This window comes from Asterias amurensis, chromosome 8 (assembly GCF_032118995.1).
Source record: "Asterias amurensis chromosome 8, ASM3211899v1".
In the NCBI taxonomy this organism is placed as follows: domain Eukaryota; kingdom Metazoa; phylum Echinodermata; class Asteroidea; order Forcipulatida; family Asteriidae; genus Asterias; species Asterias amurensis.
Window position 1 is genome coordinate 11,774,806 of NC_092655.1, and position 24,813 is coordinate 11,799,618.

At 39.6% G+C, this 24,813-nt stretch overlaps 1 protein-coding gene across 1 annotated transcript in view; it reads right to left on the reverse strand.

Annotated features, from left to right (window-relative positions):
* LOC139940329 (prominin-1-A-like) overlaps nucleotides 1–24,813 on the reverse strand; it is a 105,344-nt gene that overhangs the window by 55,005 nt on the left and 25,526 nt on the right. Inside the window, exon 5 of the mRNA XM_071936535.1 lies at nucleotides 945–1,065. Within this exon, the coding sequence (XP_071792636.1) occupies nucleotides 945–1,065 (121 nt within the window). The remainder of the gene's footprint in view (nucleotides 1–944; nucleotides 1,066–24,813) is intronic.

The following is a 24,813-nucleotide window of genomic DNA, read 5'->3' on the forward strand; positions in this document are numbered from 1 at the left end:
TGGTTACCAAACCGTTTTCGCATACTTTAGCTCTCTGAAATTGTTTCGGTCAGTGCCTTTGTATTTAAACTACTGCCCTCACAGTCCTGAACAAGCAGGTCTTTGTTTGTTGACCTCTGCGTTGCAAGATTAAGTACATGGGCCAGCTGGTTTGAATCAATGTATTAATTGCGACAAGGATAGAGAACAATATCACAGGATGTGAGCTGGCCTCTTACCACCAGGCGTGCTCTGGCTGTAGTTCTGGAGACATTCACTCAGAAATGTTGGGGATTGTGGGTTCGAATCTCAACCAAGTTGCTGTGGGTTTTAGTGGACTCTGACAGCACTGAGTATAATACAGTGCTTTGCTACACAACAGATGGGATTAAAAAAACGTTTTTCACTCAAACTAACAGGCCTTAGTCTTTGACCGTTGGTTCCTAGTCCAGATCAACTGGCCAAGGACAGTAGGACTTCAGACTTTTGGTTCCGTGGCTGACCTGTGTCTGACCCAAGACTGACCCGTGTCTGACCCATGTCTGACCCATGTCTGTCCCCTGTCTGACCTATGTTTGACCCAAGTATGCCGAGCCATGTCTGACCCCAGTTTGAGCCATGTCTGACTCGAGTCTGACCCGTCTGACCCCTGATTGACCCACATATGTCTGAGCCATGTCTGACCCCTATCTGACCCATGTATGTCAAACCCCTGATTGACCAAAGTATGCTGAGCCATGTCCGACCTCTGCTTTACCCCTGTCTGACCCCAGTCTGATCCCTGATTGACCCATGTAAGCCTGAGCCGTGTCTGACCCCTGTCTGACCTACGTCTGACCCCAGTTTGACCTATGTCTGACCCCTGTCTGATCCCAGTCTGACCTCTAATTGACCCATGTACGTCTGAGCCATGTCTGTGCTGGTCCAGCAGGTATTGAACCTTGACCACACCATCTCTTTCTTACCTCAAGTGCTCCAGTCAGGAATGTCTGCCCATCTTCGGTGATGTTTATTAAACCTGGTTTAGCCGTGTCATAAGAGTGTCCAATGAAGTCATTTGAGAAGTTAGTGTAGGCCATTCCAGCACTGTACAAAAGAAGGAAAAAGTTTTTAAACATGTGCATAATATACAATAACTATAAAGGTTACTTAATTTTAACTTTTAAAAACATTGTGTTCACTTTACGTAGTGCGAACCAACATGCACCTAAAAAAGGGGGAAAAAGTATCATATTTCTCATCAAATATGACATTTCAGACTATGTATCATCATCATCATTGTTTATTAGAACGTGTAAGTTTTGAGTGAATCAAAGATATTAGACAATTTTTTTTCTTGTCAATTCTGTAATGTTCCTTTAAAAGGTCAGCTAAGACCCCTCCCCAACCCCCACCAATCTGCCTGATATATGGCTGGATTATAAGCTCAGTCTGCAACCACACACTGATCACTATCCCTCACCTACTAGCAGCTGCAGCTTCTGGTCTGGTTAACCGTCTCTTCATTGTATCCCGTATTGTTTATTGATAGGATTAAAGCAAGATGCTGATCATCAACAACTTCCACTTTCTTCCCAAACAGTTGCTTTAAAGCCAGTGGACACAATTGGTAATTGTCAAAGACAAGTCTTCTCACTTGGTGTATCTCAACATATTTGTAAAGTAATAAACCTGTAAAAATTTCAGCTCAATCGGTCGTTGAAGTCGCGAGATATTAATGAAAGAAAAAACACCCTTGTCACACGAAGTTGTGTGCTTTCAGATGCTTGATTTCGTGACCTCAAATTCTAAATCTGAGGTCTCAAAATTAAATTCGTAGAAAATTACCTCAAAAACCAAAGTTACTTCAGAGGGAGTCATTTCTCACAGTGTTTTTTAAAACTATCAACAGCTCCCCAATACTCGTTACCAAATAAGGTTTTATGCTAATAATTATTTTGAGTAATTACCAATTATCAATTACCAATATGTACATGTACATACATGCACAATGTAATGTACATCATACACGTAGCATTGCAGTCACTTCAAAGGACATCGCTTAATCTATTGTACTGTACAACCACAAAACTATCTTTTAAAGGTGGACACTTTTGGTAATTACTCAAAATAATTATCAGCAAAAAAACCTCACTTGGTAATGAGAAATGGGGAGAGGTTGATAGTATAAAACATTGTGAGAAATGGCTCCCTCTGAAGTGACGTACATGTAGTTTTCGAGAAAGAAGTAATTTTCCACGAATTTGAATTCGAGACCTCAAGTTTAGAATTTGAGGTCTCGAAATCAAGCACCTGAAAGCACACAACTTTGTGTGACAAGGGTGTTTTTTCTTTCATAGTTATCTCGCAACTCCGACAACCAATCAAGCTCAAATTTTCACAAGTTTGTTATTTTATGGATACTATGTTTAGATACACCAAGTGACATTTACCAATAGTGTCCATCGCTTTAACATAGGCTTAATGGGTTAGATTTGCACTCTAAACTGAACACTTCATGTTCCATCCACAAACTGCTGAACATGCAAAATATGAAGACAGAAATTGTCTCATTATTCTCTCAAGGTGAACATGAATTTGACAATAGAGCATCCGAAAGCAAACACAAACTGTTTGAAGGAAAGGATTCTTCAATGGACGTTACACAATGTACCACTCAAGAAAATGGTTCAAGACCAAGGAGATCTGTCAAATGAATACAATGGACCTTGTGCATTGACGTCATCATGCCACCATCGGTATAACAATGGAAATGAATGCGCACAAGATGGGCCGACATGAACTACATTTAGAGCAAGGGCTCTCAAATGTCATTAGAGGAACACGTTGCCTTGGATCGGACGAGTTGGTCAATAAAAAAGCGTTTGTAACCCTTTTTTATAAAAATGCATGGTTGGAAAGAGGTTTTAAAAGTAGAATACAATGATCCACACAAGTTTGCCTCAAAATGGCGTGGTTTTCCTTTTACTGTGCGAAACTAACACGGTCAGCCATTTATGGGGAGTCAAAAATTTGACTCCCATAAATGGCCGACCGTGTTAGTCGACGAGGTACGTAAAAGGAAAACCGTGCAATTTTGAGGCATGTTTGTGTGGATCATTGTATTCTACTTTTACAACATCTTTCTACCCATATGCATTTTATAAAAAACGGTTACAAACGCTTTTCAAAGACCAACTCGACCGATCCGAGGCAACGTGTTCCTTTAAGGTGTTAGTATGGTTTTGCGGCATTGCATGGTGAGGTATCGATAGTGAGAGTAACGTTAAGTGAAGCATTTTGATAAACCTTCAGCAAGCGATATTTTTGTTCTCGCATTTACGCATGCGGTGTGAATTCAAACATGATTTATCACCAACATTATGTCAAGATGGACCTTCATTACACAATGGTTAACTGCACATTGGAACTTGTGATTTTGGTCTTATAGAGAGGATTGGACCAACAGTGTATTATACAAATATTGACTGCTTCCAGTGCAGTGGTAAAAACTACAACACCCGAGGTGATCCCTGGAGCATTCTATTTTCCCGAGGCGCAGCTGAGAGAAAATGGAATGGTCCGGGATCACTGAGGGAGTCATAGTTTTAACCATAGCACTCCAAGCAGTCAATATTTGTTTGATAACACTCCAACAGACTATTTATCATCCTTATACATGTAACGTTCGTACGCGCGTTTTAGAATACACAAATGCACAACTGATTGGGTTCGAGGTTGGTAAAAAGATGTCTGGGTACTACACGCTGTGTGATAGTCAACGGACTATCACACGGCCACCGTTTCTCGTAAAACGAAGACATACCATGTGACGCGCTCAAAACCAATGAAAAGGCAGAATATTTGTAAGGGGTGTTACAGAACACCATAGACACTAATAAGTCAATATTACATAATACAACTGTACTGCAATGACAGTGCATGATAGTGATGTGTGTATAGTGGTTGGAACAGCATCATTTTCTTTTTATAGATCAATGTTCTAACCATTGAACATTCCAAAAGATAGCAGAGTGGCAAGTGATGATGTCATCCACAAGTGGGTTTGTCTCTTAAAGGCACTGGACATGTCGCGTAAATTCATAGAGCTGCTTAAAGGCAGTGAACACTATTGGTAATTACTCAAAATAATTATTGGCATTAAACCTTTCTTGGTGACGGGTAATGGGGAGAGATTGATGGTATAAAACATTGTGAGAAACAGCTCCCTCTGAAGTGCCATAGTTTTCGAGAAAGAAGCAATTTTCCACGAATTTGATTTCAAGACCTTAGATTTAGAATTTGAGGTCTCGAAATCAACCATCTAAACGCACACAACTTCGTGTGACAAGGGTTATTTTTCTTTCATTATTATCTTGCAACTTCGATGACCGATTGAGCTCAAATTTTCACAGGTTTGTTATTTTATGCATATGTTGAGATACACCAACTGTGAAGGCTAGTCTTTGACAATTACCAATAGTGTCCACTGCCTTTAAGCACAAAAAGTAGCTAAGCACACCAGAATTATGCTTACCATAATAAGGTTACCAGCCAAATTACCATGTCATGTGTACAATTTGTGACTGGTGTACTGCTAATTTCTGCTAAGCAGAAGTTTGTTAAGCAATTTCTGCTGCTAAAACAACTCTATGAAGTTGGGCCCTGGCCTTGGGATAGCAGTCGATTGTCAATTTTGAACCCAGACAATGAAATAATTTCCCTCTAAGTTGTGATGAGGCCACCAAGCACAGATACAAACACAATGCCACTGTTCACTGTTTGACTCATCCTTATCATATGGATTAGATCGTAGATGAGCTCTATCTGACTGGATTTGATTGAGCTGTGATTACTGCCACAGTAAACAGCTGTCTTGCACTTAATAACCACACTAGACCTTCAAAGAAGGCAACATGTTGTGGCAGAGTTGAAGTTGTACTTTTAAGTTCACTCAGTGGCCAAACAGTGTGAACAAACTGCAAGTGACCATGGAGAAAGGGGGGGGCTATGGAACGTAAGATTAATCCTACATGTAAGTTAGGAAGAGTTTGGTGAAGGAAAAAGCTGAAGAAAAAGAAAAGACCGTCACCCCCAGAAGTGTCCAGACTTGGGTTTAGAAGAGCAGCATGGAACTGGATTGAAGATTCTTAACAGAGCGTTAACTTGAAATTGTTCTGAGATTGGGGAGCCTTCCTTTAAGCGCTTTGTGGACAATGAGCATCAGCTTGAAGATGATTCGTTTAGAAATAGGGAGCCAGTGAAGTTGTTTCAGAATGGGGGTGATAGAACAGGATTCCTTTTTTTGGGGGGACAGTGTCCTGATGTGGGCTGCAGTGTTTTGGAGGGCTTATATACAAACAATTTGTAGATAAAAACAATTTGTAGATAAGCAAACAATTTGTAGATCAGCTTGAAGATGATTCGTTTAGAAATAGGGAGCCAGTGAAGTTGTTTCAGAATGGGGGTGATAGAACAGGATTCTTTTTTTTTTGTGGACAGTGTCCTGATGTGGGCTGCAGTGTTTTGGAGGGCTTATATACAAACAATTTGTAGATAAGCTAAAGCACACAGTGAGTGGTGTAAATGGTATTGACCTTGAAGTTGAAGCACTTCCTTATAGCCTTGCAATGCACCCCTGGGCCCCAAGGAATTGTAGCAGGAAAAAAAATCTGGTCACTTGTGTGGTGCTCTGCGGAGCTCCTGCCCCCACTAGTAGGAAAGACCAGAAGAGGCAAGAACAGCGCACAACCACAACCATGCAATCATCATTTCACAAATTGTCCATGTCACTTTCTTATTTCACAAAATACCAAAGACACCCTCTACACAGCACAAAGATGCATCGGCATGCAACTTTTATTTGTCAACAAAAAAAGGATGGAAGTTCAAGGCACAGCAGGACTTTGTATTGCATATTTAAATTTTCAATGGCTAAAGCTGAGAAACAAAAAGTTGAGAATCAGTTGATCAGCTGAGAAAATGCATTATTATTATTATTGATATTATTGTTATATACATGTATTTCGACACCAAGGATGTCTAAACGTCTAAATGTCTAACTTAGCTCACAAGCCTGAGGAAACATGTAAACAAGGGTGCTTGCTACATGTGTATGTGAAACACGTGGGTTTAACCCCAACTCTTCCTCGTTAAAGAGTTATGGGTTCTTTAACGTGCACTACCAACTTAGTACATGAGATCTACAGCTTAATTTAACTCCCAAGGACAAAGCAATTTTAATCATGTACATGTATCTGTATTGTGGCATGTCGTGGCCGAGCGGTTAAGAGCACCAAACTCAAGCTCTGCTGTTTCTGCTCAGCAGAGTGTAGGTTCGAATCCCTGTCGTGACACTTATGTCCTTGAGCAAGGCATTTTACTATAATTGCTTCTCTCCACCCAGAGGTATCAATGGGTACCTCGGAGGGCAGAGTTGGTTCTTGTAATTGATTTGATAGCTTAGTGCGCTACATATTTGGCAGCACAATGCTGTATACTCCCCAGGGAGCTGAGATGGTTTAAGAAATGATTTAAGGCCCAGTGACCAGGGGTAACAATGTCGAAGCGCCATGAGCGTCACTGCGCGACGGACCTGAGCGCTATATAAGAAGCCACTATTCTATTATCTTGCTCAAGGACACAAGTGCCATGACTGGGATTCGAACCCGCAATCTGCTGATGAGAAACACCAGTGCTTGAGTCCGATGCTCTTAACCGTTCAGCCATGACACGCCACTTTTTTGCTTCATCAGCGTGAGGTACAACTGAAACTGAACTGTAACACTCAATAATGATAACTTATACTTCTTGGCAAGTGATCAGTAATCTAAAGGGATTCTGATGTACCCTTGTAATGACTCACGTACACGTACTGTACCACACATAAGAATTCAATTCCGTTTGGGTAATTCACGCAGTTCCAATGTATCCTCCAGATAACCAGACTCGGAGTGTTATCACATTCAGTGAATCACAACATTTGGGGACATGACAGTCATCTGATTTCTGTCACGCAATCTACTCCATAAGATTTTCCGACAAGTGCACTGTGCGCCTATTCTGAGACTGCATCTAAATTCTTGAACGGATATTCTCGCTAACTGTGGAACGTTGTTTAAGTTTGTGTTCGTGTGAACACGTATTTTTACTCTAAAAACAAGGTCGCAAAGGAAAGGTTATAAATGTAAACAGGTAGCTTTACTTTGTAAATGGTACATTCATTAGGAAATAAGGGATAAATTTTGAGCGTGAATACAGGATGTTCAAATTTGTGTACAACTCTACAGAGTGTACATGGTTACACATACATACTGTTCCAAAGTTACTTTCTTAAATAAAGAGACCCCTTGCATATAAACATGAAACGCTACACTGACGCGCACGTTTCCACATACAAAAACCAGCTCTTATTCAATCATTTGACCTCTTTGACCCCTGTGAGGGTGCTTTTTGATCCAAATGTGGGTGCGTTTTGAGCGTGTGACGTCACATGAAGGGGCTCATACAGATACTCGCAGACCAAAATTACAAAACTTCATTGGATATCATTTGTTTGGAGTAGTGAATTGGGTCTCTTTTCCATAAGCCATTTTATGGTACGGAGGACACAATACTATTATTTGGTTCGGGATAAATTGTTTTTTATACATCCACAGCAAACAGTGCACTTCTTTAGTGTCCAGCAGTTATGGTAAAGCGCCTTGCTCAAGGGCTCAAGTGTCATGACAGGGTATCGAACCCACACTCTGCTGCTGTCGACACCAGAGCTTGGGTCTGGTGAAATAGACCGCTCGGCCACTTAAACACGACACAAGCCTTGGCGGAACAATCACAGTGTACATTCACTTTTCTCTCCAGGAGATAACTCTGGCGAGCATAGAATTCACAATAAGGACTGACAGCCAATGTCAAAATAGGGATAGGCAATGCTGCCGATGATGTGTGTGTGGGTTTGTTGCGGGCTAAATATAGAATATGACAAAGTCTTTATCACATTGCAGGTCTGACACTTCACGGAGCCAACAAAGGCGATTGGCTCCATGCCCCCTGGTCTTGCCTTGGTGTCCTTCAAATGCTCCAGTAAAAATTTACAAATTCCTCATACATTGTTTTACCAAGAAAAATAGCCTTGGTGCCCGAGCCCTTTCCAAAGTGAAGCATACAGGCCTGCATTGATAAGGCTGGTCGTGGAATACCACTGTGTCAATCAATGGGAAATTCTCTCAGTGAATCTAAAGCAGTGTTGTGTATTAATAAGGGAATCAATGTGTGGTGAAGAGGTTTTCAACTAGTGGTTTAATCCCAACGAGGCCAGGTTCTTGATAATTTTATCAAGAACCAGGCCTCGGCGGGTTTAAACCACTAGTTGAAAACCTGATTCAACACACTTTGATTCCCATTCATAAATACATTTTTGGTCAAAAACATCCACATTTTTGGGTCAAAAAGTAAAATAAATGCAATAATTATAATTGTTCAATGATTTCTTTCAACACAACACCCCTCCAGCTATGAAATGGTAAAGCCCTCCGCCGCCCTCCGGTAAACAACTCCTTATAAGGGAATGCTGTGCGCGTCACGCGTTTCGCGTGATGTGGCACAACTGTTTCAGCCGTTGCTCTCGACCAATAGGAATGAAGAAACTGTCTTATAAGCTTGCGTGTCACGCCAATGTTTCAACACTTTTTACTGGTCATAAACAAAGGTTCATACACACCCACGTGAAGCGCTCTCCACCAATAGGAATAGCGAAACTGTCTGAGGTGTTCAGGAATGTATAATTTGTTAACCATTGAAAAGAAAGTTGTGTTGTGTTGTGTGAACTATTAATAAATGTTTTCACATTGTTTCTCAAAAAGATCTAAAAGCTGACATCAGTGGGAAGTATATCATGCCTGAATCAAAGTGAACAGAACCAGTGAAGGGCTCTCTTGGTCGTGGTACTAGAACCTTACATGTCTAAAACTACATTGTTGGTTTTGGTGTTTTTCTTGAATCTTAAATGTCTAGGGCTCTGTTTGGTATTGGTGTTTCTCTCGAACTTTACAGGTCTACATTTGTATGACTCAATCTTGGTCTAAGACATTATCTTGGCTTTGGTCTATGTTGTGGACCTTGCAGGTCTAAGACTTTTCTTGGTCTTTATCGTGGACCTTACAGGCCTGGTACCTTACAGGTCTACAAATCTTTATCTAAGACATTATCTTGGCTTTGGTCTTTGTTGTGGACCTTGCAGGTCTAAGACTTTTCTTGGTCTTTATCGTGGACCTTACAGGCCTGGGACCTTACAGGTCTACAAATCTTTATCTAAGACATTATCTTGGCTTTGGTCTTTGTTGTGGACCTTGCAGGTCTAAGACTTTTCTTGGTCTTTATCGTGGACCTTACAGGCCTGGTACCTTACAGGTCTACAAATCTTTATCTAAGACATTATCTTGGCTTTGGTCTCTGTTGTGGACCTTGCAGGTCTAGGACTTTATTTTGGTCTTCATCCTGATCCTAACATGTCTAGGATTTTATCTTGGTCTTTGGCTGTGTCTTGGTCTTTGCCTGGGAACTTGACCAAATGTACGTAGGTCTAGGACTCTATCTTGGTTTTGGTATTTGTCTTGAACCACACATGTCTAAGACTTTATCTTGGTCTATATCTTGGACCTACATGTAAGAGGTCTAGGACCTTACAGGTCTAGGTTCTTAACTTGGTCTTTACCTAGGACCTTACATGTCTCGGGTTCTATCTAGGTCTTGGGCTTTGTATTGGTCTTTGACTGTGAACTTTCAGGTCTAGAACTCCATCTTGGTTTTCGAATTTGTCTTGAACCTTACAGGTCTTGGACTTTATCTTGGTCCTTACAGGCTGAGGACCAAGTAGGTCTAGGACCTTAACTTCTCTATCTTGGTCTTGGGCTGTGTCTGGGTCTTTGCTTGCTAACTTTTAGGTCTAGGACTTTGTTTGTCTTTGTCTAGGACCTTACAGTTCTAGGGTTCTATCCTGGTCTTTGGTTGGGTCTTGGTCTTTGCTTGGGAACTTGTACAAATGTAGGTCTATGACTCTATCTTGGTTTTGGTATTTGTCTTGAACCACACAGGTTTAAGACTTTAGCTTGGTCTTTGTCTTGGACCTACATGTAAGAGGTATTGGACCTTACAGGTCTAGGTCCATTATTTGGTCTTTACCTAGGACCTTATGCTTATGGTCCTATCTTGGTATTGGGCTGTGTATTGGTCTTTGCCTGTGAACTTTTATGTCTAGGACTCTATCTTGGTTTCCGTATTTGTATTGAACCTTACAGTACGTCTTCAGTTTGATCTTTGTCTAGTGAATGGCTGTATCTTGATCTTTGCCTTGGACCTTACAGGTCTTGAACTATGTCATCGTTCTGATCATGGTCTTGGTTTGGGTCAGTCTACATCTTGAGCCTGAGTTTGGGTTTACTTATGTTCTTAGCTAATTTCCTGATTACACGTGTGCTTATTTGTGACCCTTTCTGAAGACCTTGGGGGAAAAAAACATCAAATTAAATGCTGCATCGCATTCTCAAAAATATCCAGGTCTTCAACTTTGCAAAATGATGCATCATGCGCTTCCTCTAAGAGAATGAAGCCAACATCACGTTAAAAAATAATTTAGGAAAAAACATCTTTTTAGGTTGTTAACAGGAAATTATGTGCTGGCGACTAATCAAGGGTCTAGCAGTTAAACATTTAATTTGGGTTTATGAATATCAGTCAAGACACATGAGTAATCACACCTGTAGCCTTAGGTGATGGCTTATAATTAATTGAACAAGCATCTCGACTTTGTGCTAACTGACCTTAATTTAAACTCATGTTGTGCTTTGAATGTCTAAATTGAAATTGAATTAACACAATTATGATGAATGTGTCATGACCTTGACTCGATCATTAATAGTTGACATTTTGACATCCGACCCAATTTTGTTTTAAAAAGTATTTTTATGCATGTAATGGGTTTTCTCGACACGACATGGAGACCTATTAGCAGCTGCAGGCAGCTTCACTGAATCTGCCAAAGCAGCTGCAAGTGTTCCAACGATGTACCCCACTTTCATTTAGCCATGATTTGTAAAGTTCATGTCTTGAACTGAGTAGCCTCCACTATGAATACATCAGTCAGCTCATTTAGCTAAAGATGAGTTGCATGCATTACTTTGAGTAACTTTTCACACAGAAACAATAAGATCTGGGATCTTCCTTGTAGGGCCTGGGCCCAACTCAATCGCCTTAAAACTGGCGGCGGCGGGGGTCGTATTGCAATAAGATCTTGGTTCAGTCAGAATGGATGGTGGACTACATTTATGGTGATCTGCTTTTAATACTAAAAATACAAAGTTTCATCATCAAGACTGTCCAGATTAATTGCATGTTACTCTCCTCCCACCAGTCCCATGAGGGGTTGAAACATGGAACGCATTTATCCAAGTTTAATCACGTCTTAAGTTAACTCTCTTTTTTCCTAATGGTAGCCTGATAAAAACCATGACTGTTGTGTGTATGGAACGTACTTGTACAATATGTTTAAATTGAACTGGACAGGTTTGGTGAAATTTCTCAACTTTTTTGAGATGTTTTCGTGAGCTAGAGCAGGAATGAGGCTGCCATGTCGAACATGTCTTATAAAAGTTCTCTCCGTTGGGAAAAATCATGACAGAAAGAGTTCTTGAAATGAGGTCGGGTTGACAGCAATATTGAAATGGTTAGATCATTAGATGAGTAAACATTGTAGGTTAAACATGACGTTAGCGTCGCTGTTACCTTTCCTTGCTTCTCACATCAGAGTATTCCAAATCATATCCTTCCTCCAGTTTAATTGCGAGGTTTTTAATAAGGAGTGAAAGAAGGGGGAGTGACATCCTAAAGATCTATTCTCACTTGGCATTGAGAGTTTCAGTCCAGAACAGTTTCACAACTGAGAAGTCTCTTGAACAATCCGATAAATCTACATGTACTCCGCGATAGTAAGATATAGAGAGACAGTTCTCTAAAGAACAAACTCTACTTCGCAAGTCACACACATGGTGTTACTGCAAACCAAATACATAGTATATAATATTGATCTCACCATGCAATGCCTCAAATCCTATGTAGTTTCAGTCCAGTTTAAAAATAAAAATTATACAAGCTCACCCCCAAACAAGGCTAGAAGCCACTCTTAGTATGGGGCTACACAAGAAAAAAAAACCAGGGGAGCTGAAGGTAGGAATTAATATGAGTCCTCCTAAAACAGCCTAGTTTGTAGAATGGAGGAAAAGTGGAAAATTGCACAAACCATTCAAGGAGTTTCAAACAGATGCGGTGCATTGATTAAAGACACTGGACTCTATCGGTAATTGTCGAAGACTAGTCCTCACAGTTGGTGTATCTCAACATATGCATAAAATAACAAAAATTTGAAAATTTGAGCTCAATCGGTCGTCGAAGTTGCACCATGGTCACACAAAGTTGTGTGCTTTCAGATGCTTCATTTCGAGACCTCAAACTCTAAATCTGAGGTCTCAAAAATCAAATTCGTGGAATACTACCGTCACTTCAGAGGGAGCTGTTTCTCACACTGTTTTATATCATCAACCTCTCCCCATAACCCGTAATCAAGAAAGGTTTTATGATAACAATTGTTTTTAGTAATTACCCATAGTGTCCACTGCCTTTAAAGCTGTTGAAATGGCACATCATAAAATATGGTTAGACCATGGTTAGACGAAGCAGTGGCAGCAAACTAAAGTCATACATACTAGTATAAGTACACACTGTACACATACATGTACATGCGTGTACATCAGGGCTTGAATTGGGTTGGCTTGAACACTGTTGAATTTTAAACAGGTGGGCCAAATTTGATAGAGCTGCTTAATAGCACAAAATAGGGATTGAAAATGTTCTGCCAAGGAACAGTTTGCGTAAAAAGCAGTCACAAATTGGACACAATGACGAGGCATTCAGGCTGGCAAACTTTTATATTTGATGTGATGTCTATGAAATTGGGCCAAGGGGGGTTAAGTCATAGTTTAAAGATAAAGAGTGCCACACTTGCTCACTTACATGTACGATCATTAACTTGTAAATCATTGACAAAGTAGGATGTTCAAATTTAAAATAATGTGAAGAAGACATAAACCCCACTCCGAGGACTCAACTAAACTGACTGAAGACATTGCACAGTGTCAAACTTGCAAACTCCTGTTCATAAATTTATGTCATCCTAATTTACAAAATGTAGCTGTCAAAGAACGCACGAGTGACATTGACGCCCAGGGCCCAATTTCATAGAGCTGCTTAAGCAACAAAGTGTGCTTTTAAAAGCAAAAAAATCCTTGCTTATTAAAATCAGATTACCGGACAAGACTCTACTCAATTATTATTCTAAGTAAACAACAGCTAAATACCAGTCACAAGCAATGTATATGCCATGAAATTTTGGCCAATAACATGTGTAAAACAAGCGAGCAATCATGCTTAAGCAAATTATTTGCTTAAGCAGCTCTATAAAATTGGCCCCAGATGTGTGACACTTAGCCCGCTCCACACTAGACTTGACTCAAGTGCCAATCCTATGACATTGCGAGAAAAACAATCGTTTTTGTGGTGCTATGCATTCCCCAACCTGTTTTGCACGCGGGACAGGGACTTGACAATCTCGCAGTCGCCTGATATTGTATTCACTTATGAATATGTAGACATTGCTGCGTGATACAGGTTGTCCATTTGAACACATTCAAAAAGAAGACTTGTTCATTGTTATTAGTGGGGGTTAAAGCCATTATACGTACACTTTTAAAACAGAAAACAAAAATGAAGTTCACAGATTTACAAAAGGGTTTACAGAAGGTAATGGTGAAAGACTTCTCTTTAAATATTATTCCATGAAATGCTTAACTTTTTGAGAAAACATTAAAACAGTTATCAATTCTTGATAGCGAGGATTACGGATTTGTTTAAAACACATGTCATGACACAGCGAAACGTGCGGAAACAAGGGTGGGTTTTCCCGTTATTTTCTCCTGACTCCGATGACCGATTGAGCCTAAATTTTCACAGGTTTGTTATTTTAGTGATACTCGAAGTGTGGGCCTTTAGACAATACTGTTAACCGAAAATGTCCAGTGGCTTTAAGTACTTAGTTGAGGATCGAAATACATTTTTGAATAGCCAATTAACAATGTCTTACAATGTCTTGCACTATGACAGTGATATCACAGAATATAATGAATATTTTACAGACAGAGGGCAGCGCTTCCACACTCCCATTGGTTTTGTAAATCTCCTCACGTGCAGAAGTAGAAAAAAAAGACTCTGTGGAGTCCAATTCTCAGGTGCACATTTTGACGGCGAGCGGGCACAGCTTTACGGCTTGTTTGCTAGTATACAACTATTGACTGCTTCGAGTGCTATGGTTAAAACTATGACTCCCGAGGTGATCCCCGGAGCGTTTTTTTTTTTCCCCGAGGCGAAGCCGAGGGAAAATAGAACGCTACGGGGATCACCGAGGGAGTCATAGTTTTAACCATTGCACGAGTAAAAGCAGTCAATATTTGTTTTATAATACCTCTAACATTTCTAAACACTGTACTGTAAGTTACAGACCTGAATGCTTAAATCCACGGACGACGCGAATACAGATTGCAAAAACTTTTGCATGTAGTTTCGTGCAATCCCTAATGGTTACAGACTATTAATTTATCATCCTCGTACATGCAACGGACGTCTGGGTACTGCACGCCATGTAATAGTCTTCAGACTAGCGCACGGCAAACCGTTGCACTATCACATGGCCGTCGTCTAGCAAAACTAAGACATGTCATGTGACGCGCTCTAAACCAATGAACAGGCAGAATATTTGTAAGGGGTGTTTTAATTGGCGCTAATATACATGTACACTATGTATTCTTAGGGACCTCTCACACGGGAACGGGACTTGAATCAAGTCTAACTCCACACCAAAAGGAGGACTGCAGATTCCTCGACCAATGAGAAAAGCCTGCACACATGATGCATCTCAGAAATTACAAAGATGGCACTCTTCATGCTCTTGGGGTTTTGGAAGATCTAATAGGGCAGCTGGTTTGCCGTTTTATGATCCATGTAGCTTCAGCTGGCCAGGAGTATTATAAACCAATCTTTCCATAAAACTACTTCTGACATCGTTGCCTTTCGGTCATAAATGTATCGCAGATCCATATAACCTAGATCATGCTATTGTACTGGTACATTATATTATTAAGCTAGTTCTTCCCGGTGGTCTTATTGGTGATACACTGCTCTAGAATTGCAAAGGTTAGGGGTTCGAATCCAACTGAGTGTATGCCTCTTTTGTTTTGTCAAGTTTTTTTCAATTATCAAGTATTGCCAGGCTATTTAATGTGATTATATATTATCCCGATCTCACACAAACACAACCTAAAACACACAAACAAACAAAACAAAACAAACACACACATACAAACAAACAAACAAACAAACAAACAAACAAACAAACAAACAAAACTTAATGACTAAATAATACTACAGCATTAGAAAAAAATAAAGGAAGAGATGTCTGGTGCAATTGTCAAACTACTTTGAAAACTAATTGAGTTTCCACAAGTTCTAGGTCAGTGAAGCGCAGGGTTAGAATAATTCAATTAAGACCACACTTCACCGCTAAAAGAAACGAGGATGGGTGAATCATTTTTTTTAAAACATGACCCAGCATAAAGCTAAACTCTCCGCTGCAGAGGTCACCACTAGTGTCAGTCATGAATCAATGTGGACACTGACCACTGGGACAGGATCTGTCAGAAGTCCTTCATTATTTTGCTGAGAACGGAGGCATACCCTTGTGGTCAGTAGTCTTGGTCCAAAACGTCACTATCTTTAAATACACGACTTATACAATACTAATAACCCGACAGAGGGCGCGCTCTTCGAACTTGAATTAATCGGCGCAGCTGACGACTGTAAGTTGGAAATCGAACCAAGGATTGTGATGCCCTCTGTTGTTTGAATTGATGCATTCAGTGTGAGCTACATGTATACATACAAACGATGGGTAGTGATTCATTCTGCTGTTTGAATTGATCCATGCGAACGTCTTGGAACCAAGACTAGGTGGTCAGCAGCAATGTGGATCCCTCTTCCCCGCATGGAGCGAGGTGTTTTCAAGACTATTTTCTCTTGACGGATAGAAGGACTTGCACAAGCCTGGAACTTTATCTCTGAAATGGCAAGGCCATTTTAATCTTGCAAAGGGCACTCTGGAAAACCATAAAGTCTATGGGAAACTCTTGAAGGTCAAGACCAGGGGCAACGAAGGACAGGGCCTCTGTGTCACTCCAGGCTTGCTTGTAGCTTAAAACTTCCACCGGAAAAAGCCATGAGCACTTTTTGTGGATACCGGTGCTATAGAAGACGTCATTGTTATTATTATTATGGCATGCATGGAGTCCATGGTCTTTGCTGGAGGTTTATTGTAGTTTGAAAAGGCTTTAGACTGGTGTGACTACTGAATGCTTGAATTGGGCTACATGTGGCAAGACAATCGTTCTTTGGAGAACATACATGTACGTATATGTACATGTACATGTACAATGTACATTTATGTACCTCACCATGCAATGTCTCAAATCATGCAATTGACTATCAAACAAGTATATTTTAAGTAAAATTATTTTTGAGTATCAATTGATACATTTTGGGGGCATTATGGTGCATCATGGAAATCATTCACTGTGCGGTATATATGGCCAAGTCTAACTTTGTGGCAATTAGCTACAGCCATGACAGCGACTACAGTTGTGGCTGTTGCTAAGTAAGGGTGTTGCTGTATAGTGCCCTTTAATCAGCATAAGAGACTGTCATTTACCTGTCCATGTACTTTTACAATTATATTTCACATAAAAAGTCACGAAAACTTGACAGACGACATGCAGGAGTGTAATTTCTGCGGTTGGCGGCTCACCAACGCCGCTAAGGAAACTTCCTCTGTGGAAATTGCAAATCTCACAGGCTATGGTTTATCAGTTGAACCTTTTCAGTTGGGGGTCATGGAAGTTCTTCAAGCGGTTTAAAAATAAGATCAGATTTCTACCTAGATCTACAATCCCGGCCATATCTCTTGTTGGGCCCCCATGCCCCCTTTCAAAGTTGGTTCTCATTGTTGCACGGTCTTCTTCTGCGTTCCAGTCAACATTGAGTAGGGGGGACGGGGGAGAGAATGTTGTGGGGAAGTGGACAGGGGGTGGCCTAAGCATTTTGCCAGGATTGTAGCTTTACATGTACTTAACTTACATGGTATAAAGGTGGTTCTGATAGAAAAATCCCCTAAATTTGTGTTTGCCTGAAATACCGTCTGCCAACGGTTTGTTAATTAATGGGTAAGACAATTTAATAGATTTTGGTTTCACCGATGTGTGTTATGTTAGCACTGTTCACCTGTACTTTCCCCCAAGTTCTGTGAACAAAATCACAGGCATGTTACTCGGATGGGATTCGAACCCGCAACCTTTGCAATTCTAGTGCAGATGCCAACTAGAACACAAGATTTTTTTACAGAAGTCGAGTATACAGACATAAATTACACACATCGGTGTATGGGTAAAGCCAAAATGAAAAACAATTTATGATCTCGAGAGTCTGAAATCCTTTGTTTGAAAACAGTGGTAGAGTTTTTCACTAACTTGTGACTCTGGGAGCCTCGCCTTTCACAGGTTTGTTATTTCATCTGTATGTTGGCTTTACATAAACTGTTGGATTGATACTGCAGGTCTTTGACAAACCAATTTTGCCTACACTGTACGCGCTTCAAAGAAATCCATAGTTAAAATAAGTTTGGAGCAACCCCCACTATGTCTGTCAACGGTTTGTTAATTCATGTAAACAAATAAATGTTGGGTCAAACAAAGTGCGGATATTGGTCTTTGGCAATTACCAATGCTGGCTGCCAGGTTTGGTTCCACAGATAAAATGACATCAAACTCACACAAGTGGAAGACAACGATGGAGAAAGCTTGGCCATTAAATTATTACTTGACAGGATGAGGTGCTGTAGTTTTTTAGAAATGAGTAAAACAATGTCACAGAAATAGTTTTTGTCTCAGGAGTCGGGTATTCTGGCAGGCAAGATACTACATGTACATGTATACACTGGTCCTATGGGAAAGTTAACCTTTTGTGTCATAATTTCCACATAAATCAAAGAGTTATGAAAGTAAAAGCTGTACAGGTTTTGAGATGTGCCCCCTTTCATTATATCAAAAGTAATGATAAGAATTTAGACAGTGCAATCTTCATAAAATATAAGATTTTTATGTTTTCTCCCATTGAGCTGTGCACAAATCATGTCGCAGGAAGTCCAGGCTCTGCGGCTCTTTTGTAAACATGTGATGTCACAGGTCACATCGTCTATCACTGGTGCGTATAAGCGAACAGTGCTCTTCACCCTGCGCGGCAATACAGTCTGTACAATGTATACAAATTACGAGTGAAATCCCAGGAGTGGTCCAGAATTGGCACCACAATCCCGAGCTTCATGTAGCTCACCTCCAGAGCAATATCTTTAAAAAAAGCAATAACACCTGTCAAGTCCAATCAAGACTTACAAACAGCCAAGCAAAACAAAATAAGTGTGTCACATTCAAATAGGAGCGATAAACCACTCGCACAGCCCAGGCATGCGTCGACTTAGATCCTAGTTGCTGGCTTCAGAATCAGGTGGATTTTTTCCCCCTTCTTCGTTCTTCTTTGTAGAAGATTGTCTAGAAGTCGCAGGAAACCGCAGGCCTAGACATCTTGACATTTTGTTGGTGATTAGGATCCCCCCGAGATTTCAGCCCCAAATTTCGGAGTGATCAGATGCACATGTGTGCAATAATCCTGAAGGATGTTCGTCAATTGCACCAAACGTGTAGTGTAGGTTACCGTGTGTACACGCTAATTGCACTAGGGTAAAACGGATGAGTGGTTTTTTAGGGGGTAAAGAAATTGCCACGTTGATAAGAATCTGAACTATTTTACTCCTTAAGAGAGAGCCGAGCTCAGTTCCTGGGACCCTAGCGCACCTCGCTCCTTGACAAAGTCCATGTGGGATATCAAGAAATATCACCTAAATCTAGCGATATCCTGATCCAAATCCAAACTGAAATTCATACCAACTCTGATTTTTCAGAATACGTAGCAACAGCTGGGCATAATTTGATGGCTCTGCTTGGCACCAAGATTTGCGCTTATGACATGTATGATCACCATTCTCTGCTTACCTGCAAGCGCCTAATTACTGCGCAAGCTAGTGTGGAATGCCTGCAAGTAGTAATTTGGAATGCGCACGCTTGACGTACTTGTAAGCACAGAGTTCCCTGGTTCTTTGCTTACAGCATTTGTACAGTAAGCAGAGCCATGAAATTAGGCCCTGTTGCCTACGACCCGGTTTACGTGTATGGTTGAGGTCCCTAGCCCGATTCAAGCTGTAAAATGTCTCAGAAGAAAGTTCAGATTTTAACCCAATCTGACACCCTTAAACGTGTCAAAGCTCAAAATACATTTAAACTATACTCATGGGAAGCAATGTATTGCCCAATGTACAATGTTCTGTTTCCGGTTACCTGACCGACCCTTATTTTACTGCACAACCCTTAGCGTTTTATGAGGCTTTAAAAAGAAAAAGAAATAAACAAAAAAAGAAAGAATGGAAGATAAAAACACTCATTATCCCCACCATCTGGGATCGGCATTTCAATCTCTATTTCTAATCCTGAATTTCCCATGCAATACAACATTGCCCTTATCCTCCCTCCTCCGTTCAGAAACTGAAATCTCCACCTGGCAAACTCAAAATATGCTCCCCATTGTAGCTGCTAAATAATAAAACAACTACAAGAAATAAGGTGTATCTATGGGAACAATAGTCAGCAGTGACAAAAATTAGAAAAGAATAAAATTTTGTCCACCTACATGTACGTACACGTACATTACATCAACATGTATGACGTAACACAAAATTGACCGGACAGATTCATCAGTGCGATTGCACATCAGTGCGAAATAGAATGTACAGTGTATGTAAGAAATCAAGATTAAATTACATGGAGGGAGGCCATTGACCCTGGCCGTGGCCTTGGTGCCCCTTCAAAAGTTTCCAATGGACATAACAATTTTCCAATGGAAATGCCAAAATGAAAATGGCCTTTTCCTCTCAAAGATGAACTTCCAGGCCTGAGAAATGCTGCACAGTTTACTGGCAATCAATCAGGGAAAAAACCATCCAGCTGTTATTAAAAAAAATACAAGTCTGCTTTAAAATCACAAATATTGGCGTAATAGCGCTTTATATTCTTTTTCTGTTTTCTAACAACTCACTAGCTGGCACAGTTTTAAGTTTTCAAGTGTTTCAATTGTTTTTCTTTCTTTTTCATCCCTTGTGTAGTTTTATGAATATTTAAAGTAATGCACATGTACTTAATTATCTGCTTGTGTCCACAATTTAGCTTTTAGGCTACCATGTTGTTATTTTTAATAAACCAATAACAACAACAACAACAACAATAATAACAATATATAATTTATCATACAGTTGATCTGTCTTACCACATTTAAAGCATTTCACCTCCTTTTTATCCATTACATGTATATTAATTTGCTTTCACTGGCACTAAAGGCCAACGTTCTTTATTTAATTTAAACCACTTTTCTCATTCCAGATGGAGCGCTTTAAAAAGTGGGTGGGGGACGATGGCATTGAGAATCACATAAATTATTCATTGGTGCATTATAATTATCTAAAACGATCATTTTGATAAAAGATGCTTTACAATAATGCTTTACGACCAACGCCCATTTAAAGGGCAGGGACGCCAACGGCAATTAAAGACACTGGACACTATTGGTTATTGTCGAAGGCCAGTCTTCTCACTCGGTGTATCTCAACATATGCAAAAAATAACAAACTTGAGAAAATTTCAGCTCAATCGGTCATCCAACTTGCAAGATAATAATGGGACAAAAAACACCCTTGTCAAACGAAGTTGTGTGCTTTCAGATGCTTGATTTCGAAGACTTCAAATTCTGAATCTGAGGTCTTGAAATCAAATTCGTGGAAAATTACTTCTTTCTCGAAAACTACACTACTTCAGAGGGAGCCGTTTTATACTATCAACCTCTCCCCATTACTCATTACCAAGTAAGGTTTTATGCTAATAATTATTTTGAGTAATTACCAATAGTGTCCACTGCCTTTAACGGAAATTCTATTGATCAGTGCATCAGTGAATTGTTATCAGAGAGGAACTCAACCAGAATGAGATATCAAGCAGAAAAGGGTTTTTCTCTTTTTTCTGGATATGCTAGAGGGATTTAAAGAGATGGTTAAGGCAGTGGACACTATTGGTAATTACTCAAAATAATTATCGTCATAAAACCTTTCTTGATTACGAGTAATGGGGAGAGGTTGATAGTATAAAACATTGTGAGAAACAGCTCCCTCTGAAGTGATGTAGTTTTCGAGAAAGAAGTAATTTTCCACGGATTTGATTTCGAGACCTCAAGTTTAGAATTTGAGGTCTCGAAATCAAGCATCAGAAAGCACACAACTTCGTGTGACAAGGGTGTTTTGTCTTTCATTATTATCTTGCACCTGCGACGACCGATTGAGCTCAAATTTTCACAGGTTTGTTATTTCATGCGTATGTTGAGATACACCAACTGTGAAGACTGGTATTTGACAATTACAGTACCAATAGTGTCCAGTGTCTTTAACATAGATGTAGATCATTTGTGAGATTGAGTACAAACAAGATTGGAGATTTACTCATAACTGACCAGTCCATGATGGAAAACTTCCCTTGTCTTATTTTTCCCTGAAATGCTACAGTTTTTGAGAAAATACAACAATTAACAACCATTCTGGACCCTTTCTCTAAAACCACATTCCTGTGAAGCTTGTGTCCTTAAAGCAGGACACTTAACCATTGCTTTGTCCTTCGGATGGGACATAAAGCTGTTGGTCCTGTGTGAGAAGAAAACTATCAACACATGTACATAAAAGACTCCAGTACACTCTTAAAAATTGCCCTGCTGTTCTGGCCGTGCGACTAAATCTTCAATCATGAAAGGAAGAGGATTATTATTATTAGGATTTTGTGGAGTTTGAGAATGTTAGGTGTAAATTATATTTCTAATATCAATACTTTCAAGGTTAAGTTGAAAACCACTTTGTTTAATCTCGCCTATATGTGTAACTGGTCTATTTGTCTTATTTTCCTTGCTGTGTCCACTGCCTTTTAAAAAAAAATCTTTTTCAATTTTTGTATTTACACGCATCATGGGATGCACACTGTAAAAACTGAACTATTGTCTTTTTACAAAATCACATTACTTTGAAGCAAAGTGTTTCTCAAAATGCTTCATACTACTGGAAGCTGATGTAGGCTTTAAAAGACACTTGACACCTTTGGTATATTTGTGTAATTGTCGTTGACCAGTATTCTCACGTGGTGTATCCAAACATGCATGAAAAATCAAACCTGTGAAAATTTGGGCTCAATTGGTCATCAAAGTTGCAAGAGAATAATGAAAGAAAAAACACAATCGTGGCATAATTTTGTGTGCTTTCAGATGCATTTATTTATAATAAAATACTTTATTTCTCAAAAACTATGATACCCCAGAAGAGAGCAGTTTCTCACAATGTTGTATACTCTCAACAGCTCTCCATTTCATGTTACCAAGATATGCTATTGATTATTTTGAGCAAGTACACCAATAGTGTCCAGTGCCTTTAAAGGAACATTACAAAATTGGTTTTGCTAACAAAACATTTGCTGGCAGTGTAAGCACTTAATGTAATCCACCATACACAAACTGACAAACCTGTAGAAGTTTGGGATCGATCGGCCGTCCGGGACACAAGAAAATAGTGAAAAACCGATTCCACATTTTGCATGACATCGGTGCAAAAGAAAAAGCAATAAAAAGCTCACTGAGCGATAAACTTCAAACGCGAAATTATACTATTTATTTCTCATCAAATATGACATTTCATAGAGAAATATTTCAAGGGATGCTTTCTACTATCACCATCATTAGACCATGTAAGTTTGATGTAAATCTGTGATCTTCTCGAATTTGATGTCTTGTTACCAATTCTGTAACGTTCCTTTAAAAGTCTTAAATTTGACTCCTTTTAGAGAGTGCAAATACTCTGCACACACCTGTACAATGACCTACATTTGGAATCGGAATCGGACAAGATTCTCCACATCCACAGTTCCCGAAAAGAATTCATCTCCTCAATCCCCCCCCCCCCAGGAGAGGTTAGGGAACCCATCCTGTCTATGCCTTCCGTGAGTTTCCCTGAAACTCCCTGTGTCTCATTATACGTGTACAAACACAGAAACTCCATACTTGTACCCACCCATTTTTTGAACTGTCATCACCTTTCTACAGTACAGTATGTACCATGCACTCTCATGTAGCATGTAGAAACTATAACCTTTTCCCCTTGTCAAGGATAAACTTTAGAGATGATCCATTTCCAAATTTTATTATTTCTCCTATTCCCAAAAACAAAGTCAAAACCTTTATGTAAAATTAGTGTATGGGATGTTTTTGCTGTTAATGTAGATCAATGTCTGTCATCAAAGGAAACTTTCACCTGTGCGATAATTTTTATCTAATTTTAGTTTTAGTCTCATTACTGAAGGGAACCACACCCGACAGTTTAATGCAATGTACTTATCTGTACTTGTAGGTAATTACTCAAAATAGTGTTTAGCATAAAAACTGACTTGAGTTGGTAACGAGCATTGGAGAGAGCTGTTGATAGTATAAAACACTGTGAGAAACTGCTCCCTTCTGAGGTAACATAGTTTTTGTGAAAGAGGTAATTTCTCACTCAAATATTAAAAGATGCTCAGGCCTGAAGCCTTTTATTAGGCATCTGAAAGCACACAAATTAGTGTTTAATCTCTTGCAACCTCGATGACCAATTGAGTCTTAACTTTCACAGATTTGTTATTTTATGCAATATGTTGGGATACACCAAGTGAGAAATCTGGTATTTGACAATGACCAAAGGTGGTCAGTGCCTTTACATGTACAGTACATTGTAAGACACTTTTTTAAATGCTACCATTAACAAAATATAAGATAAAAAAAACTAAGTGAATAGAGCAGGGAAGAAACAGCTACACCCTACTCACACTTTATGTTACTTTTTTGGGTTCTTTACTCAGCTGATTAGCAAAACTAATTACACAGCGCACTTCATCCATTTTTTGAAGACCTCCAATAACTCATAGTTTAATCTAAGACTTTGTTAATACTTTCCAAGGATCCGCAAAAACCTTGGTTTGATTTTCAATGATATTTCAATTTTAACTTTGAAGAGTCTGGTGTGCAAATAGGAACAATCTGACCTTCTTTATCAGGAGTTTCCCATCTTTGTTTCTTTACTCACTGACTAGTAAGCCTAACTGTTGACTGTTGTTTTGTCCACAAGAAATTGTCAATGAAATCTCTTGTTTGTTTTTCAATGTTTATTTTATGACCAAGGTCATTTTGGAGCCATAAACCCATTGTGCACACTAATTACTTATTGTATACTACACACACTGATTCTTGTCATTTGATTGGTGTACAACTTGTCACGTGTCACCCTTAATTTGGCAAGTATACTGTCCAGATGCTCACAAAAATTGATTATACATGAAGGAGTCCTATATGGATAATTATAGGATGCTTCACAGCATTGTTTCCTACACAAAGTTGTGCCCACTGTTTACAAGTTTTTGGTTTTTTCCAATTTTCCTTCTGTAGAGAGGCAATTTTCAGTGTCTATATTTTGTTTAATTTTGGGAAAAATTCAAC